Raw genomic sequence first — 19,055 nt, forward strand, 5'->3', positions numbered from 1 at the left:
ACAGCCTGGGTGAGCATTTCTCACACACCATCCACGTGCACTGACCCACCCAAGGCCCATGAGGAAAATTCTCCCCCATGCTGAGGATGTGAGCAGCCTGTGAGAGGGCTGGGGCTGCTCAGCCTGGACAAGAGGAGGCTCTGCAAAGACCTTGTTGTGCCATGTCACTGCTTGGAGAGGGCTGAGAGAAAGGTGGGGACACATTTTTTAACAGATCTTGTTGTGATAACACGAAGGGGAATGATTTTAAACAAAGAGAGGGTCAGTTTAGATCAGATAGAAGGAAGATGTGTTTTATAGCAAGGGTAGGGAGGCCCTGGCTCAGGGTGTCCAGAGAAGCTGTGGCTTCCCCTGGATGCCTGGAAACATCCAAGGCCAGCTTGGACAGGGCTCTGAGCACCTTGGTGTAGCTGAAGATGTCTCTGTTCACTGCAGGGCAGTTGAATTAGATGGGCTTTAAAAGTCCCTTCAACCCAAACCATTCCATGATTTTCTACTGGTGTTTAGGCAGGGTGCCCACACCCCACAGCCCAGCAGCAGGCAGGGCAGGAGGGCAGTGTGGGGTCTGCCAGGCTCCAGCTCTGCTGCTCCCTCCAAAACCCCATCCCTGAGGTGTCCCTGGCACTCAGCTCCAGCTGGGAGGGTTTGAACTGAGCCTCGTGTGCCCTGCAGCACCACGGCCTGGGGGAAGGAGCTGCTCTGTGCAGAGACAGCAGCAGAGATGGTGAGAGGAGGTGGCCCTGCAGGAGCTGTGTCCCTCCCCTGCCCACAGCCCTGCAGCCCCTACCTCCATCAGGTCGATGAGCCACAGCAGCCGCTCCTGGGGAAAGCAAGCACAAAAGTGAAAATGCACCCTCAGGGAGGACAAAGCAGAGAGCTGAGCAAACCCCCTCCCCAAACCCAGCCCCAGAACCCACATCCCCTGCAGCCAGGGCAGGGCAGGAGGGCTGCAGGGAGCCCCTCCTGCCAGGGGTGGTGGGGAGGGCACAGCAGCAGGGCCTGAGGGGACAGTTTGGGAGTGCTGCCACATCTCTGTCCTGCCACCCAAGCACCCATCCACCATGAGCTGCTGCTCTCTGCTTGGCAGCTGTTCCAGCAAGAGGGCACAACCACCTCCAGAGGCAACATTCCCATCATCCTGGATGGGCTCATCTCCATTCCCTGAGCAGGGCGTGCTCTCCCACCCCTGGGGACAGGTGCCACATGGCCAGGGAGGCCCTGCAGTGGCACAAGATGTGGGAATCCAGGGCTTCCCTCTGGCTGCCCTGGCAGGTCTGGGACCCTGGCAGGGGTCAGGAACCCCCCTGGACAGAGCCCCCAGAGACACTGGCTGTGATCTCTGTCCATGGAAAAGAGTTTTCAATCTTACAGGATGAATTACCAGCTCTGAGTGTTTGATATCAGTAATAATTAAGTGTGGCACGGGTGCAAAAGTAAAATTTTAGTATTCTAGATTAGGGGTTCAAAGGGGACAAGATGGAGGAAATTGGGTGTGCCTTGTCCTTTTTCTCCTTCTTCATGCCCTCCATGTTTCACTGTGGTATTGGCATTTTTCTGTTGGTTCAGGCTGGGGACACACTGTCCAACGTAGGTGACAGATATTGGCACGTTATTGTAAATCCAGCACAGGTAGTTTGTGGTATTTAATGTTTGTACCATCCCACTGAGGGCAGAGCCCCACACGCTGCCCTGCAGGACAGAGCTGCGGCAGGGCAGCAGAACATGTTAGAGATAAACAGAATAAACAACCTTGAAACCAGCACAGATGAATTATGGCTTCTGCTTTGGCAGTGGGGCTGACAGACAGAGACTTTCTACAATCTCAGAATCATCAATACCTCAGATTCTGACACAAGGGACATGTGCTCTTGAAGAAAGCCTTGAAAGCAGTGGTGCCCACTCTGTGCCACAGCAGCAGCCTGGTGTCCCTCTCTCACTGCTCACATCCCCACCACTGCTCACACCCTGGCCCGGGCAGCCACGCTTGGCACGTGTTGTGGAGCACGAGGCACAGCCCCAGGCATGGGCACAGCATGACAGCAGGGTGTCACACTCACCACAAAACGCTGGCAGACCTGTGCCAACCCTCATAAAAATTTTCCCAGCAGCTCCTTGGAGAGCAGAGCAAAACTCACTTTGTTTATGCAGATCCAGAAAGGATCTCACTGAAATCCCTCCCAGCCTGAGCAGGTGGGTTTCCTGTGGGCACTTCTGCATTTAACAGGACAAAAGCACAGCTCTGATGCTCTGACACTCTCTGAGGTCTCTCACAGGCAGGCAGAGCCCCAGGACAGCCCCCTCCCCTCTCCCCCACGGGCTGTGCTGGGTGGACCCTCCACAGCCCCATCCCAGCAGCGTGGGCTGCTCTCCTCGCTGAGCACAGAGCCCATTGTTCCTCCTTCTTTCCATGAAGGGTTTAATTTCCAGGGTTACTAATGCATTTATGATGAAAGGCATTTTATGGTGAGGAAATGAATTTGGGGGCTGTGTGCCTGCACAGTCTGAGGTGATTACAGTAACTTAATTAGACGGTGCGTGCGACAGGGGCTTGGCAGAGATGTGGGAGTGCTGCTGCTGCGTACTGGGAGTGGGTGGGATTGGGATGCAGCTGCCTGGCCACTGTGGCTCCCACTGGGATGGGGAGCAGGCAGCCAGCATCCTTAGGGGCTGATTTAAGAGCAGGTGAACAGCAGCAGGCACGGCACGGCAGTGGGCATCGCTGGGATTTCTGCAGGAATGCAGCTCCAGTGGATCTCTGGGAGCAAGGCAGGCTCTGTCCCTCACTGGGATGAAGGTGATGCCTCAGGTTTTGGCTTTTATATTTTCACATTCTGTGCTGCTTTAGTCTGTGGGTCTGGGCTCCATCTGAGGGGATGGTGAGCTCTGCACAGAGCAGGGAGACAAAACAATTCCTGCTCCAGCTGGGCACCAAGGACAAATCCAAATCTCAGCCCAGGAGCACAAACACCGTGGGCTGGAGAGAGAAAAACAAGCAGGGTGGGACTGCCTGGGCTAAAGCTGGAATGGGACAATGAACTCCAAGGTGCCAATGGAGCAGAACTGATCCCAGGGAGAGCCCCCGGGAGCGCTCGTGCATTTTGGGACCATTTTGGTTCATTTGGGTGCAGCCCTGGCTGGGCTCTGGTGCTTCCCAAGGTGGATCCATGGAGGCCTTTGAATCAATCCCTGCTTTATTCTTTAACTCCATTTAGTCTCTGTTCTGGGGCAGCCCTCACAAGGCATCCAAGGGACACGCAGCACCCCAGTGTCAGGGGCACAGACACCCAGCACCTCATGGCATCACCCACAAACCACTGACAGTGCCCAGAAAAATGACAGCTCTGGGGAAGCTGTGGGGGAAGCTGGGCAGGGCTGGCTGTGGGGTGAGATGGATTTCCAGCACTCCAGGGAAAGCAGTTTGCTGTAGGGTTGTCAGGAAGAGGTGCTGAAAGGAGGGAGAAGGGGCAGGAGGGACCTACCCGGGCCGAGCTGACGGTGGTGGCAGTGAAGTGGCTGCTGGAGGATGAGACGGTGTCGCTGTAGGACATCATGGAGTAGGAGTCAGAGCTGGGCCCCGCGGGCTGCCGCGCCTTCATGGACTCGATCTCCCTCTTCAGCACCAGGTTGTCGAAGCGGTCGAGGTCTTGTGGGGAGATCACCCCCCGCACCTCGGAGAGCAGCGAGAACTGGCCAGGCACACAGAGCCAGAGCTGGGTTGGAGCACAGGCACATTCCCAGGAAGCTGGGGGTCTCCCTCCCACCACCGTCAGCAATGGCAATGAGACGTACTGACAGGTGATGGAGGAATTTGGTCCTAAATGTTACCAGACCCTCCTCTGCCATTGAACACCAGCCTGCATCCCCCAGAATGGCCCTGGCACAGCTGCCCAGAGCAGCTGTGGCTGCCCCTGGATCCCTGGCAGTGCCCAAGGCCAGGCTGGACAGGGCTTGGAGCATCCTAGGATAGTGAAAGGTGTTCCTGCCATGGCAGGAGTGGAACGAGGTGATTTTTAAGGTCCCTTCCAACCCAAACCAGGGTGGAATTCTGTGCTGGTTCCATGATAATGTGGATTTGGCTCCCATGCCCTCCCCCCTTCCCTGGGCAGATCACCATGGAGGCACCAGGCCACACGGTGACAGTGCCCACAGCCTGGCAGCGACTCTGCTCAGCCCACCAGCCCCAAGGAGCTGTCCCTGCCCTGCTCAGGGCCTCACCTTGGCGTGTGTGTTGAGCAGCTCAAAGAGGGCCATGACCAGAGCATCCACGGAGATGTTGCCCTCCTTGTACTCGTCCAGGTAGTAGCCCATGGTGGCCCGCTCCTGTTCGTTGAGCAGGTGCCGTGCCTGCTCCTCCAGCATCACTCGGCTCTGGTTCACCATGGTGCTCAGGGTCACCTGCGAGCCGGCCAGCCCCCGGTAGAACACGGGCTGCAGGGGACAGGGGACAGGCTTGGGGCACCGAGGGGTGGCACTGGGAAGGAGGGCAGAGCTCTGCTGAGCCAGGCTGGACCAAGGAGTGCCCCTGCTCCGGGCTGTGCCACCAGCCCACAGTGTGCCTGCGTGCCACGCTGCCTGCGGGGGAGCTGGCAGCCAGACTGGAAGGAGGATTTTGGGAATGACAGGAGCAAAGTACCCCCAGGTACCCCCCATCAGCCTTTCAGTGCGACCACTTGTTGAGGTAACTCCAGAGCCAAGGGCAGAGGAGCTGAGCTTTGCTCTCTGGGACAGGGAACTGCTAAAGCTGAACCAGGGCAGGAGATCAGGGAAAGGTTCTTCCCCCAGAGGTGCTGGCACTGCCCAGGCTCCCCAGGGAATGGGCACGGCCCCGAGGCTGCCAGAGCTCCAGGAGCCTTTGGGCAGCGCTGCCAGGGGTGCCCAGGGTGGGGCTGTTGGCAGGACCAGGAGCTGCACTGGATGATCCTTGGGGTCCCTTCTAGCTCAGGATATTCTGTGATACTCTGATTCTCCGAGTTCATGCAGCACCAGTTGAGTTTCCCATCCCTTTTCAGCAAGTGGAGACCCTGTGCCCCACCAGGCAGTGATTTAATCCCAGGCTGTGCTCCTCCCTGGCAGAATTGGGGCCACAGGAGACAGGCCATCTCCCCATCCTGTGCAAAAGGCACATTTGCCCCCACTGCCAGCTTGAAGCAGACCCTAGTGAAGAAAGAGCCACTGGCAACCAAAGGAGCCCCAGGGAGAGACAAGCCTGGCTGCAGATGAAAGACTTGTTCCCTTTGAGAGGGATTTCTGAGGGCAGGTCCTTAGTGTTTGCTCCCAGGCAGCGCTGGCACAGGGGTGTAGAACCAGACAAGACCCTGACTATCCCAGAGACAGGAGTTGAGGCTGGGGAGCATGTTTTGCCAGCAAAGAGTACAAAGCTGTTATCAGCGAGAGCCACCTGTGAAACCTCCCTGCTTCATTTCCATTTAAAAGCAATGTGCTTCGCAAGGAGAAGATGCTGGCAAGGAGCTGCAGGCACAGCACAGGGCAAGTCCCTGTGCCTGGGGAGCTGGGGAGGGCTGGCTCAGCTCTGCCCCGGGCTGGGACAGATCCCTGCAGCTCTCAGGGCCCACAGACAGCCACCCTGAGGCCAGGCATGGTCACCTCTGTAGGGTGGAGGGGTCCCCACGGTCCTTGTCCATGGGTGGTCATTGCCCCTTGCCCATGAAGGCTGGAGGGCACCAGAGGTGCTTAGAAGTGGCACAGGAGAGGGGACACCACTGTGTCACTCTGTAGAACACAGCTGCCAACAGAGCATGGGGAGGAGAAAAGCCCATTAAAATCCCAAACGAGCATCCCTGCTGTGACCAGGAGCACGGGTCCCTCCCTCCCACGGAAAACGAACCACAACAGCAGTGATAGCTTCACAAGGAATGTCTTACCCTGGCTGCCACGTCCATTGCATGGTCACCCACTGCCCTGTGAGGAGGGAGAAGATCAGTTAGCACTGAGTGGCTGTCACTTGTCACCTGGCACAGCACCTGGCACCTTCTCCCCTCCCTGAAGAGCCAAAAGCTTCTGGCAGGGGAGAAGGGGAAGGGACTGTGGAAAGTTGGTCAGAGAGTGAAACAGATAACTTCCCCAGGCATGGTTCTGGGAAAAGCTGTAAGGAGCTCAGAGAAAAGAATTAAAACAATTCTTATTGTAAGTCTCTGCAGCTGCTGTTTGTGAACATGTGGAACGTGTTCTATGTGATGCTTATGGAAAGATGGTGTTGTTCCTAATTAACCAGTTGGGTGACGTGTTTTATTAAGAACCAATCAGGTTCTGGGTGAACGATGTTGCTTATAGAAACGTGAAGTTTTGTAATAAAGGAGCTTTTATGCCTTCTTGAAATGCATGGAGTTGTGTTGCCTTCATTCCTGTTCTGACTCAACAGTGACATCGCACAGCACAACATTGTCCACAGCTGCTCCATCCTACAGACCAGAGCTGCTTCCCTGACTCAGCCAGACCCCAAAACGGGGAGCTCCATTGGGGTCCCACCCTCCCAGGGGCTCTGAGCTGGCAGACCTCCCCAAAAAGCCCCTGTCTAAGGTTGGAAATGGGGGTGTGTGTTCTATTCCCATCAGTCAGAGCTGGGGCAGTTCTCCTCTGTTCATTGGGCAGTTTTTTCTTTATCTCTCCCACAGCCAATCCTCCCTCCAGGAGATCTCTGCTGTTCATGGCCACTGAGTGTCCCTGCACGGCTGAGAAAATTCCAGCATCCATGGGGAGAGGCTCTGCCCAGGGGAGGAGCCGAGCATTCCTACCTGGATCCAATCTGACCTGGGAACAGCACAGCAGCCTTTGCCCCCTGCATTCCCAGAGGAGCAGCTTTCTTCCCACTGCATTCCCAGAGGAGCAGCTTTCTTCCCACTGCATTCCCAGAGGAGCAGCTTTCTTCCCCATTGCATTCCCAGAGGAGCAGCTTTCTTCCCACTGCATTCCCAGAGGAGCCCAGGCCCATCTCCCCCAGCCCTGGAGCTCCAGAGGAAAACTCCCCCCTTGTGCAGGATCCTGCTCCAGCAGAAGCACAGCTGGCACTGCAGGAGGGCTGAGCCACCCTGGGATGGGACTGCTGCCACCTCCCTGACCCACAGGGGACAGGGCCTGCTCTGACTCTGGCTCTGTTTGTTTTCTTTTTTGTCCTATTGCATTTGTATTTTTAATTTTCCTGTTAAAGAACTGTTATTCCTATTCCTACATCTTTACCTGAGAGCCCCTTAATTTCAAAATTACAATAATTCAGAGGGAGGGAGTTTACATTTTCCATTTCAGGGGAGGCTCCTGCCTTCCTTAGCAGACACGTGACTTTTCTAACCAAAACAACAACCCAGGTACGTACCCTGCTGAGCTGACCAGGGTCTCCCCGAGCTGGGAGCTGCTGATCCAGCGGGTTTCATCCACGGTGGTGCGGGCGTGGGGCAGGCGCCCGATGTCCTTCACCGTCATGATCAGGTGGCGCGAGGACTTGAGCAGCTTCACGGCCTCGTCGTGGGGGATGCTCAGGAAGCTCCGGCCGTTCACCTCCAGGATCTGGTCTCCCACCTGTGGAATCAGGGTGGACTGAGCCTGGCATGTCCATGGAGATTTCCAGTTGGGAATTACACTTTCCTGTCCTGGCAGGGAGATGCTGCTCACTCTAAACCAGCTCCAAACTGGGACGCAGCAATTGGAGGGACCAGGGACAATGCTGTTGGATGGAGATCATCCCTCAAGCTGGCAGCCAGTGAGTTTTGTAAATGCAGGCGAACCCAATGGGAAGAAATGACGATGTCTGACTCAATTCAGAAGGCTGAATTATTTTTTTATTATAACTATGCTATAATACATTAATATACTATATAAAAAGGAAGATACTAAAACCACATACTACTTTCTCTAATTATATCCCTAACTCCAACACAACTCGTGACCCTCTCTGAGAGTCCAGCCCCAGGTGGGTTGCATTGGCCATCAGGCTCAAACAATCCTCACCAGAATCCAATCAAGCACTCACCCCAGGTAAACAATTCTCCAAACACATTCCACATAGGAAGAACAAGGAGCAGAAATATAAATTGTTTTCTCTTTCATTTCTCTCTGTGCACCTCTATGAAAAATCCTGAGAGGGAGAGAAATGTGCTTGCCACAAGTGAGGAGCAGTGTGGGAAGCCTGGAGGGGCCTGTTCAGGATCCCAGCTCAGACTGATCTGCCCAGACTCCTCCATCAACCAGACCAAGCCCAAAGAACATCAAGGCCTCCAGCCCAGTCCCTGCTGCTGCTCTGGGAGGCCAGGAGCCATCTGTGGTGGCCCCAACCCTCAGATCTCTGCATGCAGCAGGGAGGGTCTCACCACAGCCTCCAGCACCCAGCAGCATCTGGGACAGCTGCATTCCAGCTCTCCTATTTCCTCCCCTAAGAGATTTCACTTTGTGGGCAAGGCCTTTGCTGGAACCTGGAGCTTCCATGACAGCCTGGCCTTGTTTGAGACACAGCACCCATCTGGTGTTTCACCCTTCATCCCAAATCCTCTTCCTCTGTGCTCCCAGGGCATCCAGGGCTGCTCCTCCTCACTCCCATATCACAATTCACCTGTTCCTGATAAATCACATATTTGAAACTGCCCTTTCCTATCTTTGCTTAACCACAGCTCAGCTCTACCAAAACACAGCGTGGATTCTCTTCTCTGCCTGGCCAGCAAGGAGACACAGGGAGAGAAAAGTTCCAGAGAAGTGAAACAAATGATCAGTGGCAGATGAAGGTGCCTGTGAGAGGACAGATGGAAGAGATTAGGCCTGTTAAATTTAGAGAGGAGATCATGTGGGGGGCTGGATGGAGCTGTACAAAATAATGCTGGCAATAATGAGAAGGCAGAGAAGGGCTCCTGTTTGCCCTTCCCTCTGCTCAAAGGACAGAGGAGGCTCAGGGAGGCTGGAAGGATGCTCGGAGTGGTGCTGAGGGGAAAAAGCAAGAGCATCATGGAGTCATTTGGGTTGGATAATGCCGTTAGGATCATTGAATCCAGATCCATGTTCAGCTTCATTCAGGGGCCCTGAGGGGATTTGCCTCATTCTTCACCATAAAGTTCAATAGTTTGTGTTGGAAGTGACCTAAAATATCCCAGAAGAACAAAGGGAGGAATCCCAGGGGAAGGCAAATGACACAAATGACCACATTTCCAACCATGGGGCTCCACAAATATCTCAGGTTTCCTTTGAGCTCTGTCAGCTTTAAATCCACTGTCAGAAAATTGCTGGCTATTCTTTGCTTCTTTTCTGCCAGGGTCAGGATTAAATCGGGAGACATTTCTTGTTGGGACTCAGATATTTATGAGTTCTTATCTATGTTACAGTCCCACAGACCGTAAGTTCTGCAGTACTTCACTCCAGCAAACTAAAAATGGAGCCCCATCTCTCTCTATAAGGCCTTTTAAGGATAAACTGTCTAATTAAGAAATGAAACTTAAATTATTTTTACTTTTAACCCAGTAACAAACCACCCGCGCCCTGCAATGTGGATTTTTTCATCTAATTACACAAAACCAATGGAGAAGAAGGTGAAGAAGAAGGAGCAGCCTCTGCCCTAAAACCTCCATCTTGCTTTATATATCTGTTACTATGTTCTAAACCCTTAAACTCTGAGTTTTCCACCCTGTGATATCACACACTTCTATCCAAACTCCACACCCACATTTCCAGTTCTGTCATTCCATTCTGGAAGCTTCTCCATGGCCTCAGGTCAATGCAGTGTTCTCCTGGGGGTCAGTGCCTGGCAGCACAGAAAGTCTGAAATTCTCAGTGACCAGGGTTCCAACAGCTACCAACGAAAAAGGGGAGGGGAATTATGCCAGGGCCTAAAGTGCCAGGAGAAACAGAAACACCCGCTCAGGTGCACAAATATCATCTCCCAGGCCTTTCTGATCCATCAGGAGCCCCCTGGAGTGGATTTTGCTGCTCAAACAAGGAGCACAGAGTTCACTGCAGCACCGAAACAATAAAAATCCAAATTTGATTAAGCAGTTTTATTGCAGTTATGAAACGTCAATGGTTTTCCATACCAGGGATTTGATTTTTTGGTTCAGGACAGTTACACAGGTTTAATAATCTTTAATTTCTCCTTTTAAGAGTGAACCAAGAGGAGCCTGGCACGCTCTTGTAACATCAGGGAGACTAGAGGGGCCCTGGATTTTTTGCTAATTAACATAGATAATAATTATATTTTTTCCCCCCAATGTCAAGGACAAGTGGGAAAGTAACAAAAAAACCCTGCAGAGATGCAAAAGAACCATCTACTAAAACAAAAGCTGACCCTGAGAAATTATTTGCTGTATTCACAGCTCCAAATTGGCACAGAATAAAAGAAAAAGACACACACACAAAAAAAGTTATAATAAAACACAGGAAAATTATTGCCCTGGATATTTCAGGAACTACTTTTCAGTTGTGCTCAGCTAATGGTGGGTGGATGCCCAGGATGTGCTGAATGCTTGAACACCTCTGAAAATGTGGATTACTCTCATTTCCTAGGGAAAATTGTAGCCTGAAATGCAGGGGCTGAACATGACACGCAAAAGGTGACAGACCATGAGAAAAAAGAGTTTGGAAATTACGCCTCGATGACAGCCCTGGCTCCTTCTCCTTCTGGAGACAGTGGGGCAGGGGAGGTGCAGTCAAGAGAAACATAATGGGCTTCAGACAAGGGTCCTGAGAAGCAGAAATAACCAGAATTTTCTCTGAAAAATTCTCTTAAAAAATAATCAGAATTTGGATCACACAGACAGAAAAAGAGGCAAGAGATTTTAAATGCAAATCAAGGTTAAAGGACACCAAACCTAGCTGGAAATAACAGGGCCAAAGGGGTGATGCCAAATGGGTTGGCATTGGCACCAGTCCTGTTTAATGGCACTGAAGTGCCAGCAGAGGCTGAAGGCCACTGGAGATACCAGTAAAGTAGAGGAAGCCTCTCTCCAGAACAAATAATTACTAAAAGCCCTTAAGAAATTAAAGATACGGGCAGGAAAATGTATGGATCAATTTGGAAGTGAGCAAATGAAGGCTCGCAGTAAATAAGGAAGTGCTCAGCTTCTCCAGGAGGGAAACGGCTCAGGGCAGATGATCCACGTGGGAAGGATCCAGGACAGGGACTGAGGGGGCCATGGCTGGCTGAAAATGGGTCCTTTCCTGTCCTGGCTTGTAAGATAAGCATGTATTCTATTTGCCATCTGTTGGAAGTTGGGCAGTTTCCTTATCTCTTCCAAGAACAATGTCTCCCTCCAGGGAGATATCTTCTGTTAATGGGCCATGGAATGACTCCCTGCATGACTGGGAAAGTTCCATCATCCCATGGTGAGATGCTCCACCCAGAGGGAGGAGCCAAGCAACCCTACCTGCATAAAATCAGCACTTTTTGGGACACCAGGGCAGCCCTTTTGCTGGATTCCCAGAGGAGCAGTTTCTTCTCTGCTGGGTTCCCAGAGGAAGACCAGGCCCAACTACTCCATCACCAGACCTTCAGAGAAAACTCCACCCTTCTACAGATCCCCGCTCCAGCAGCATTTCATCTGCCACTCCAGGAGGAACAGCCACATTTCACTGGACTATTACCAACACCCTGACTCCTCAGGGTGTCAGGTTTCTGACTCCATCACTAGCTTTGTTTGTACTAATTACATTTTTATTATCATTATTTTTATTTAGTTTTTCTCCTAGTAAAACCTGTTATTCCCATATCTTTGCCTGAGAGCCTTTTTTAAAATTGTGGTAATTTAGAAGGAGGGGGTTTTACCTTTTTCCATTTCACAGGAGGCTTTTGCCTTCTGTCACAGACTCCTGTCTTTTCAAACCAAGACATTTCCCCAAACATTGCTGACAAGGAGGGGAGTTGAAAGCCCAGGGAGGGAAGGGGCTCTCTGGGGGTGGCACTGATGGGGGGAGGTTTTGGTGTCCTCCCAGGAGAGGAGATTTCTGTCCCCATCAAGGTGGCACCAGTGGAAGGACCAGGAGAAATGTTACATCTTGGCTACCACAACCACAACCTCCTGAGTGACTTTGTCACTTTGCAGCTCATTCCCAAACTGTGAGGGAGCCACAAGATTTTTATTTCTGGGAGAAATTCCCAAATTCTGAGGGAGCCATAAGGTTTTTATTTCATCTTCTTTTTTTCCAGGATATTTGTCTGTGTCCAGGCCTCAAAGCTCACTGCAGCTTTCAAGGGGTGGCTTTGGGATGAGGGCTCAAGGGAGTTTGCAGATGACACGAAATGGTGTCCAGAAAAGGGAAGAGAGCTGGGAAGTGGCTGGAGCACCAGGAGAGGCTGAGGGAGCTGGGAAGGGGCTCAGCCTGGAGAAAAGGGGGATCAGGGGGGACCTTGTGGCTCTGCACAGCTCCTGACAGGAGGGGACAGCCATGGGGTCGGGCTCTGCTCCAGGGGACAGGGACAGGAGGAGAGGGAACAGCTCAGGCTGGGCCAGGGCAGGCTCAGGGTGGAAACTTAAGAAAAATTCTTCACCAAAAGTCTTGAAGGGACTCCAAAGTCCCCATCCCTTGAAGGATTTAAAAGCCATATGGATGTGGCACCTGGGGACATGGGGCAGTGGTGGCCTTGCAGTGATGGAGGAATGATTGGACACGATAGTCTTGGAGATCTTCTTCAGCCTAAATTACTCTTTGTTCTGTGACAGCAAATGCTGAAGTAAAATCATTCAGCTCTTCCCATTTACAGTCTCCCTTTCCCTCTCCTCTCATATCTGGATAAATGTGGATCGTGATTTTCACCCCAGCCCTCGTTCTGGGAACTCAACATTGAGTTGTTTGCTCAAAGCAAGCTCCCTGGAATCCGCTATTTCTGATTTAAAGGTCAAGGAGAGAAAACAAAAATGGCTTAAGGAGGAAAAAGAACCCAAATCCTGACAAAACACAGCACCAGGAAAAATGAGCAAGGAAGAAATGAGGGCCAGCAGAGCCAGGAACAGCATCAGGAGCTCAGCTCGTGCTGGGCGCCGCTGGGGACAGCAGGAAGGAGGCAGGAAGGACAGAAGCTGAAAGCAAACAAGGCTGACTCGCCTCCCCCCTCTGCTAACCCCCACTTTTTCACTCTCAGAACTTCCTCAGAGGCAGCAGATTTTCAAACATGCCCGAAGAGCACATTGTCAGAAGTTTCATGAATGAATAAACATCAAGGAGGCCAAGGCCAAGCCTATGAATATTTAGTTATTGACTGACTGCAGAGCTCCAGCCTGGTTTCTGCTGGAATTCTGTCTGCTGAGGGAGCAGAACAGCAGCACCTGAATCAGCACCAGCAGGGCTGGAGCTCCTCTGGGATCCTCTTGGTCTCTGTTCCTGGAGCTGGCAAAAGTTTCTGGGCCTCAGAGAAACTTCCTTGGTTTTGCCTGGCTGTCAGTAGCATTTGTTTTTCCTTAGATCAAAATTAAAGGGAAGTGTAAAACATTATTTATTGTAGTTATTATTTAAAGAGTCCAAAATTCTGATTTGGTGCCATAGATACAAGGAGGTAAAAATGAAATATCTGACAAAATTACAGATTGGTTTGGGTTTAAAGGGACTTGAAAGCCCATCCAGTGCCACCCCTGCCATGTCAGGGACACCTCCCACTGTCCCAGGCTGCTCCCAGCCCTGTCCAGCCTGGCCTTGGGCACTGCCAGGGATCCAGGGGCAGCCACAGCTGCTCTGGGCACCCTGTGCCAGGGCCTGCCCACCCTCCCAGGGAAGGATTTCTACCTTCTCTCTCATCTAAACATCACCTCAGAATCAGCTCGACTCTGGTAACAAACTCAGTGAAAGCAGCAAACCCCACAGAAGGATCCACTCTGTGAAGCCAGCAGGAACCTTCCCAGCAACCCAGCCAGGATTTTGTTGAGCCCACATTGAGCAATCCAACAATATTTCCATTTTAGAGAGCAACAAACTACCTGGAAACCACAGTTATCCACCAGTTCTTGCTTCCTTGTGGCATCACATCCCTTCCACCACCACCCGGATCAGCAATCTACACCCGACCATGTCTAACAGCAGGACATAAAAGACCTTTTCTACCTCCAAACCTCCAGGCAGCACTGAATTTACAGCCTGTAGCACACACAAATCAGGGTGGGAAGTGCCTGTGAGGATCTGAAATCACACCAAGCCTGACTTTCAGCACAGCAGGAGCCTGCTGGACACACAGATCACTGCCTGGAGAGCAGAGCAGTGACAGGGGAGATCTCCAGAATCAACAAGCAGAGGCTCAGGTGTGCAAACAGCAGTGGCAGGACCTGGGGGGACAGGGCAGGGAGCTGGCACTGCTCTGGGTTGTTTGGTGGTTATTTCCTGGCATTCCAAGCAGGCATGGAGGGAATCAGCCAGGTGTCCTCCTGCTGGGACTGTCCCTGTGACATCTCCGCTGAGCTCACTGCCAGGGGGATGCAAAAAAAGAAAAGCAGAGACGTTCCCTGCGCAAAACCAGAAAAAAACACCAAGGAAAACAATACACCTTCTTCTTTCTCATCCTGTATTTAAACTCTGGGGTTTAGGGGATGTTCCTGACCCTGGCACAGGGGACAATCATGCTGGTGTCAGCAAGGTCACCCACAGCAGCTCCAGGCAGTCCCTCCCTTTCCAGCTCTAAAAAAAAAGTGTCCTGGGCCTCTTCTTATCCCCGTCTCAAAATCCTGTGCCCCAGAGCACTGCCCCTCTCGCTGGTGAAGCCACCAACATCCCTGGGACACATTTGGGGACCCAGCCAGGGGTGTGGGCAGAGGTGCCAGCCCAGAGGAGCATCCTGCACGCTGGGGTTCTGCAGGGAGCTTGCAGCAGCATTTCTGCAGCTTGAGGAGCACTCTGCCATCTCCAGGATGCTCCTACAGCTCCCTGTGCCATGGCCCCGTGATCCCCTCAGGGCCCAGGGTCCATCTCCCTGCTGAGGAGCTGAGAGAGATTCAGACTTGGATTGATCCAAACCTCCAAGTGCAGCATTTTTATTCTGTGACACAAAGGGAAACGGTGCTCAGGACAGCTCAGCAGTGGCTGCATTACTCCTAAAAGTCTCCTTGGCTACAAAGGGAACTCTGGTGACCTCAGAGCCACAACAACCTGAGGGACAGGGTCCTGTCTGTCCCAGCCCTCTCCACCACACTGTTCCCAGCTCATGCTGTCAGCCTTGACAGATTTAAGTGACTTTTTGGGGCCACTAAGCAAAACTAAGGTTTAGCCCTAAACAGCCAAGGGCTGAGCGATGGGGAAATCACAGAATCACAGAGCCCTTGAGGGTGGAAAAGACCTTTAGGGTCAGTGAATGCAGGAAATGTCTCACTGCACACAGAGGGGTGAGAGCAGATCACCCCTCATCCTCAGCAGCCCAGCACCAGTCCAGGGGACTGAGAGGACATTTCAGAGTTTAACATGCATCAGATCTCAACTGACATAAGTGTCCTGGCTTGTAAGATAAGCATGTATTCTATTTGCCATCTGTTGGAGGCTGGGCAGTTTCCTTATCTCTCCCAAGAACAATGTCTCCCTCTGGGGAGAATCTTCTGTTAATGGGCCATGGAATGACTCCCTGCATGGCTGGGAAAGTTACATCATCCCATGGTGAGATGCTCCACCCAGAGGGAGGAGCCAAGCAGCCCTACCTGCATAAAATCAGCGGTTTTGGGACATCAGGACAGCCCTTTTGCTGGATTCCCAGAGGAGCAGCTTCTTCTCTGCTGGATCCCCAGAGGAAGACCAGGCCCATCTACTCCATCACCAGACCTTCAGAGAAAACTCCACCCTTCTACAGATCCCTGCTCCAGCAGCATTTCATCTGCCACTCCAGGAGGAACAGCCACATTTAACTGGACTATTACCAACACCCTGACTCCTCAGGGGGTCAGCTTTCTGACTCCATCACTAGTTTTGTTTGTACTAATTACATTTTTATTATTATTTTTATTTAGTTTTTCTCCTAGTAAAAACTGTTATTCCCATATCTTTGCCTGAGAGCCTTTTTTAAAATTGTGGTAATTTGGAGGGAGGGGGTTTACCTTTTCCATTTCACAGGAGGTTTATGCCTTCTGTCACAGACTCCTGTCTTTTCAAACCAAGACACATAAGGAATAGCAAAGGACTGACCCTCAGAGCCCATGAGATTGCCCTGGAGGAAGCAGTGATTGGAGATCATTGCAGGGAATTGGGTTATTTAGAGGGAAAAATACACCAGGAAAGAATCTGTGACTGCAGGAAAATGATCCAGCCTGAGGAGCCCAAGTGTCAAACATGCCCCATTCCTGCCTGGCACACAGATACATCCAACTGCTCCTTTCCAGCTTGTTCCACTGGTGAACATACACAGTGGTAACCCCAAAATTCCCTTCCAGGATCTGCTGGGTCAGAGAAGGAACCACGCTGGGATTTGCAGGGACGGCTGGAGGAGCTCAGAGGCGATGTGTGTGCACGTGGTGGGGTGAGAGGGGTGTAGATCTCCCTTCACAAGAGCTCTGCTTCCAGCTCTGCCCAGTGCAGCCTCAGAAGGGCCCAGCCCAACCCCAGAGCATCCCTCAGGAACCTGCTGGAGCATGGATGCACTGAGGTCTCTGAGCAGCCTGATGGATCAGCCCTGCTCTATTGCTGCCTAATGATTTTTGTCTTTTTTCTGTATTCTCTGTATTTTTACACACGTATTTGGAGCTCTGTAGCCTATTGTTGCATTCCTACTTTGTTTTCCCAGTGCTTTTCCCTACCTTTTCCCTAGGCAGAAAGATAAAACACATTCCAAAGCCCCCATCCCATCTTGGTTCTCCCTGGCAACCAAGGCCAAAAAAAAGCTCTTTGAGACTTCATTCTCCAAGCTTCAGGTAATGAAGTGATTTACCCCCAGTTTGCTCCCCCCAATTCACTTTTGTTGGTACTTTTTGGGGCCTGAGGCAGTGAGGTGGCCTTGAGTTTCAGGCCTAGAGGAATTGTTTTGTCTGACCATAACGTGGAGACAATTCACTAACACTTCACATGGAGTTTAGAGTTAGGCACTGATGCAGAACAGGGTTTGAAAAATATAAAGGGTAAAATCTTAAGGCATCAGGTGAGAGGGACTTTCTGATGAGGAGACTGTGGGAGCTGATTTGTCTGGAGAAGACTGAGAGGGGATCCCACCAATCCATAAAATACCTCCAAGGGGTGTCAGAGGATGGTGCCAGACTCTGTTCAGTGTCAGGATGGGGAGCAGTGGCCATAAACTAAAACACAACAAGTTCCACCTCAACACGAGGAAGAAATTCTCTCCCTGAGGGTGGCAGAGCCCTGGAACAGCTGCCCAGGGATGAGGTGGAGTCTCCCTCTCTGGAGACATCCCAAACCCACCTGGACACGCTCCTGGTCACCTCCCACCCTCTCTGGGGTCACTCTCACCTTCAAGCCAGTGCTCTCTGCCTCGGAGCCCTTGTCCACACCCGTGATGTAGATGCCCAGGGAATATTCTGCCCCTCCTCGGATCATGAGGCCCAGGGATTTCCCTTCATTCAGGACCAGATTCACCTGCAGAGGAAGAGGAGGAGACATTTATGGGGTGTCCAAGTGCTTCCAGAAACAGAGGTGGGCCACAGGCACAGAGCCATGCCCTGGGTGGGACAGCAGCTCCTGTGGGATTGAGGAGGCAGTGGGAACCAGGAGGAAAAGCTCTGGAGGCTGAGAGGTTCAGCCACATGAGGGGCAGCACATATGGGTGGATTTTCAGCCACAAATCAGCTGATCCACAGGAGTTTTCCACTCTCTCCTTTTACAGGTGCATCCCTGGGGTAGAGACCTGAGAACAAACCCAAAACCCCAGGAGCACCAGCGGGGTGGTGCCAGCCAGCACTGGGTGTGAATTCCCCCTCTGGCATTGCTGCCCTGAGCAAGCAGAGCCATGATCCCCCTGCACCCAGACTGAACCAGCCCAGCTCCAGCCCTCTGCCCTTCCCTGTGCAGGGCCACTCCCCACAGGGATAATCACCTGCCTGATTAGCTCCAATTAACAACTCCAGGACAAACTTGCCATAAATCCAGCACTTATTGCAGAAGCCATTTCCTATTTCCCACAACCTGGGAACAGATGTTCTCCCCACCAAATGCTGATTTGCAAACCCAGCTTCCACCTGCCTTCATCCACCCTCTCCTCCTCACAGGGCCTGACAATATTTGGATGTGGGAATTTGGAGTGTGTGAGCAATCCTGTGCTCAGCTCCCTCGAGGACTCTCCATTTAAATTTGCCTTTGTTCACTCCCTGCATGACACTTTTTAAATTAATAACTCCGGGGTTATTTTTTTTTGCTTTGCTCCCAAGTTTTGAGTCACTTCTGGAGAAAAGCAGACAGCAGGAATAAAAACAAATGAGAAAAGCCAAAATGTGTTTCACACTGATAGAAACAACCAGAAACAAGCTGTTTGTGAAGGGCTTTTATATTTAAACCCCTTCGCTGCAGTCACACCAAAATCTTGCACATTTACCTGGGCGGATAAATAATTCCCAGCTTCAAGGCAGTAATTAATCCATCTTTCTCGAGGACACAGCATCACAGAGGGAATTCAGGCCAGCCTTAGAGGGGCTGGTATTGAAAACCCATTTTCTGTCTTGGTGATAGAAACACAGAAATCAGCAGCAGGACACAAACCCACCTAAGGCTCCACATTTTGGATTTAGAGAAATGGATGCAAAGCTGGACTAAGAATTGTAAAGCATCAACTACCTGTACCAGCATCCTTCTCTGAAAAAGCTGGTGTTCCCTGAGTTTCCTTTCCCTGCTTTAAAGGGCAGAAAGTGCTGGAAACAATTTTGGCATTGAAGGATTATAAAGGAATTATAGAGACCTTCATGCTTCAGGCTGAAGAGACGAGCTGGGCACTGAACCCACCCAAAGGAGCAGCTGCCTGTCACATCCAAGGGCACTTTGGTCTTCTCTTCACAGGGAAACCTTGGTCTGGACCACAGAACACTTGGTTGAGTGTTTTTGAAAATGAGGAAAATATTCAACTTTTCTGAAGTGCTGTTATCCCCCAGTCTGTCTGATGGCATTTAGGATTTCCCTGCTGTAAGCTTTTCACCCCACCGTGGCTGTGCCTCTCAAAAAATCCCCCAGTCTGG

At 51.7% G+C, this 19,055-nt stretch overlaps 1 protein-coding gene across 1 annotated transcript in view; it reads right to left on the reverse strand.

Moving 5' to 3' along the window:
* WHRN (whirlin) overlaps positions 1-19,055 on the reverse strand; it is a 52,681-nt gene that overhangs the window by 8,711 nt on the left and 24,915 nt on the right. Inside the window, exons 3-8 of the mRNA XM_002193443.7 lie at positions 17,344-17,469; positions 7,328-7,530; positions 5,883-5,919; positions 4,216-4,428; positions 3,480-3,686; positions 788-820 (exon numbers count right to left, since the gene is read on the reverse strand). Coding sequence (XP_002193479.6) covers positions 788-820; positions 3,480-3,686; positions 4,216-4,428; positions 5,883-5,919; positions 7,328-7,530; positions 17,344-17,469 — 819 coding nt within the window. The remainder of the gene's footprint in view (positions 1-787; positions 821-3,479; positions 3,687-4,215; positions 4,429-5,882; positions 5,920-7,327; positions 7,531-17,343; positions 17,470-19,055) is intronic.

Source organism: Taeniopygia guttata, chromosome 17 (genome assembly GCF_048771995.1).
Source record: "Taeniopygia guttata chromosome 17, bTaeGut7.mat, whole genome shotgun sequence".
NCBI classification, from domain to species: domain Eukaryota; kingdom Metazoa; phylum Chordata; class Aves; order Passeriformes; family Estrildidae; genus Taeniopygia; species Taeniopygia guttata.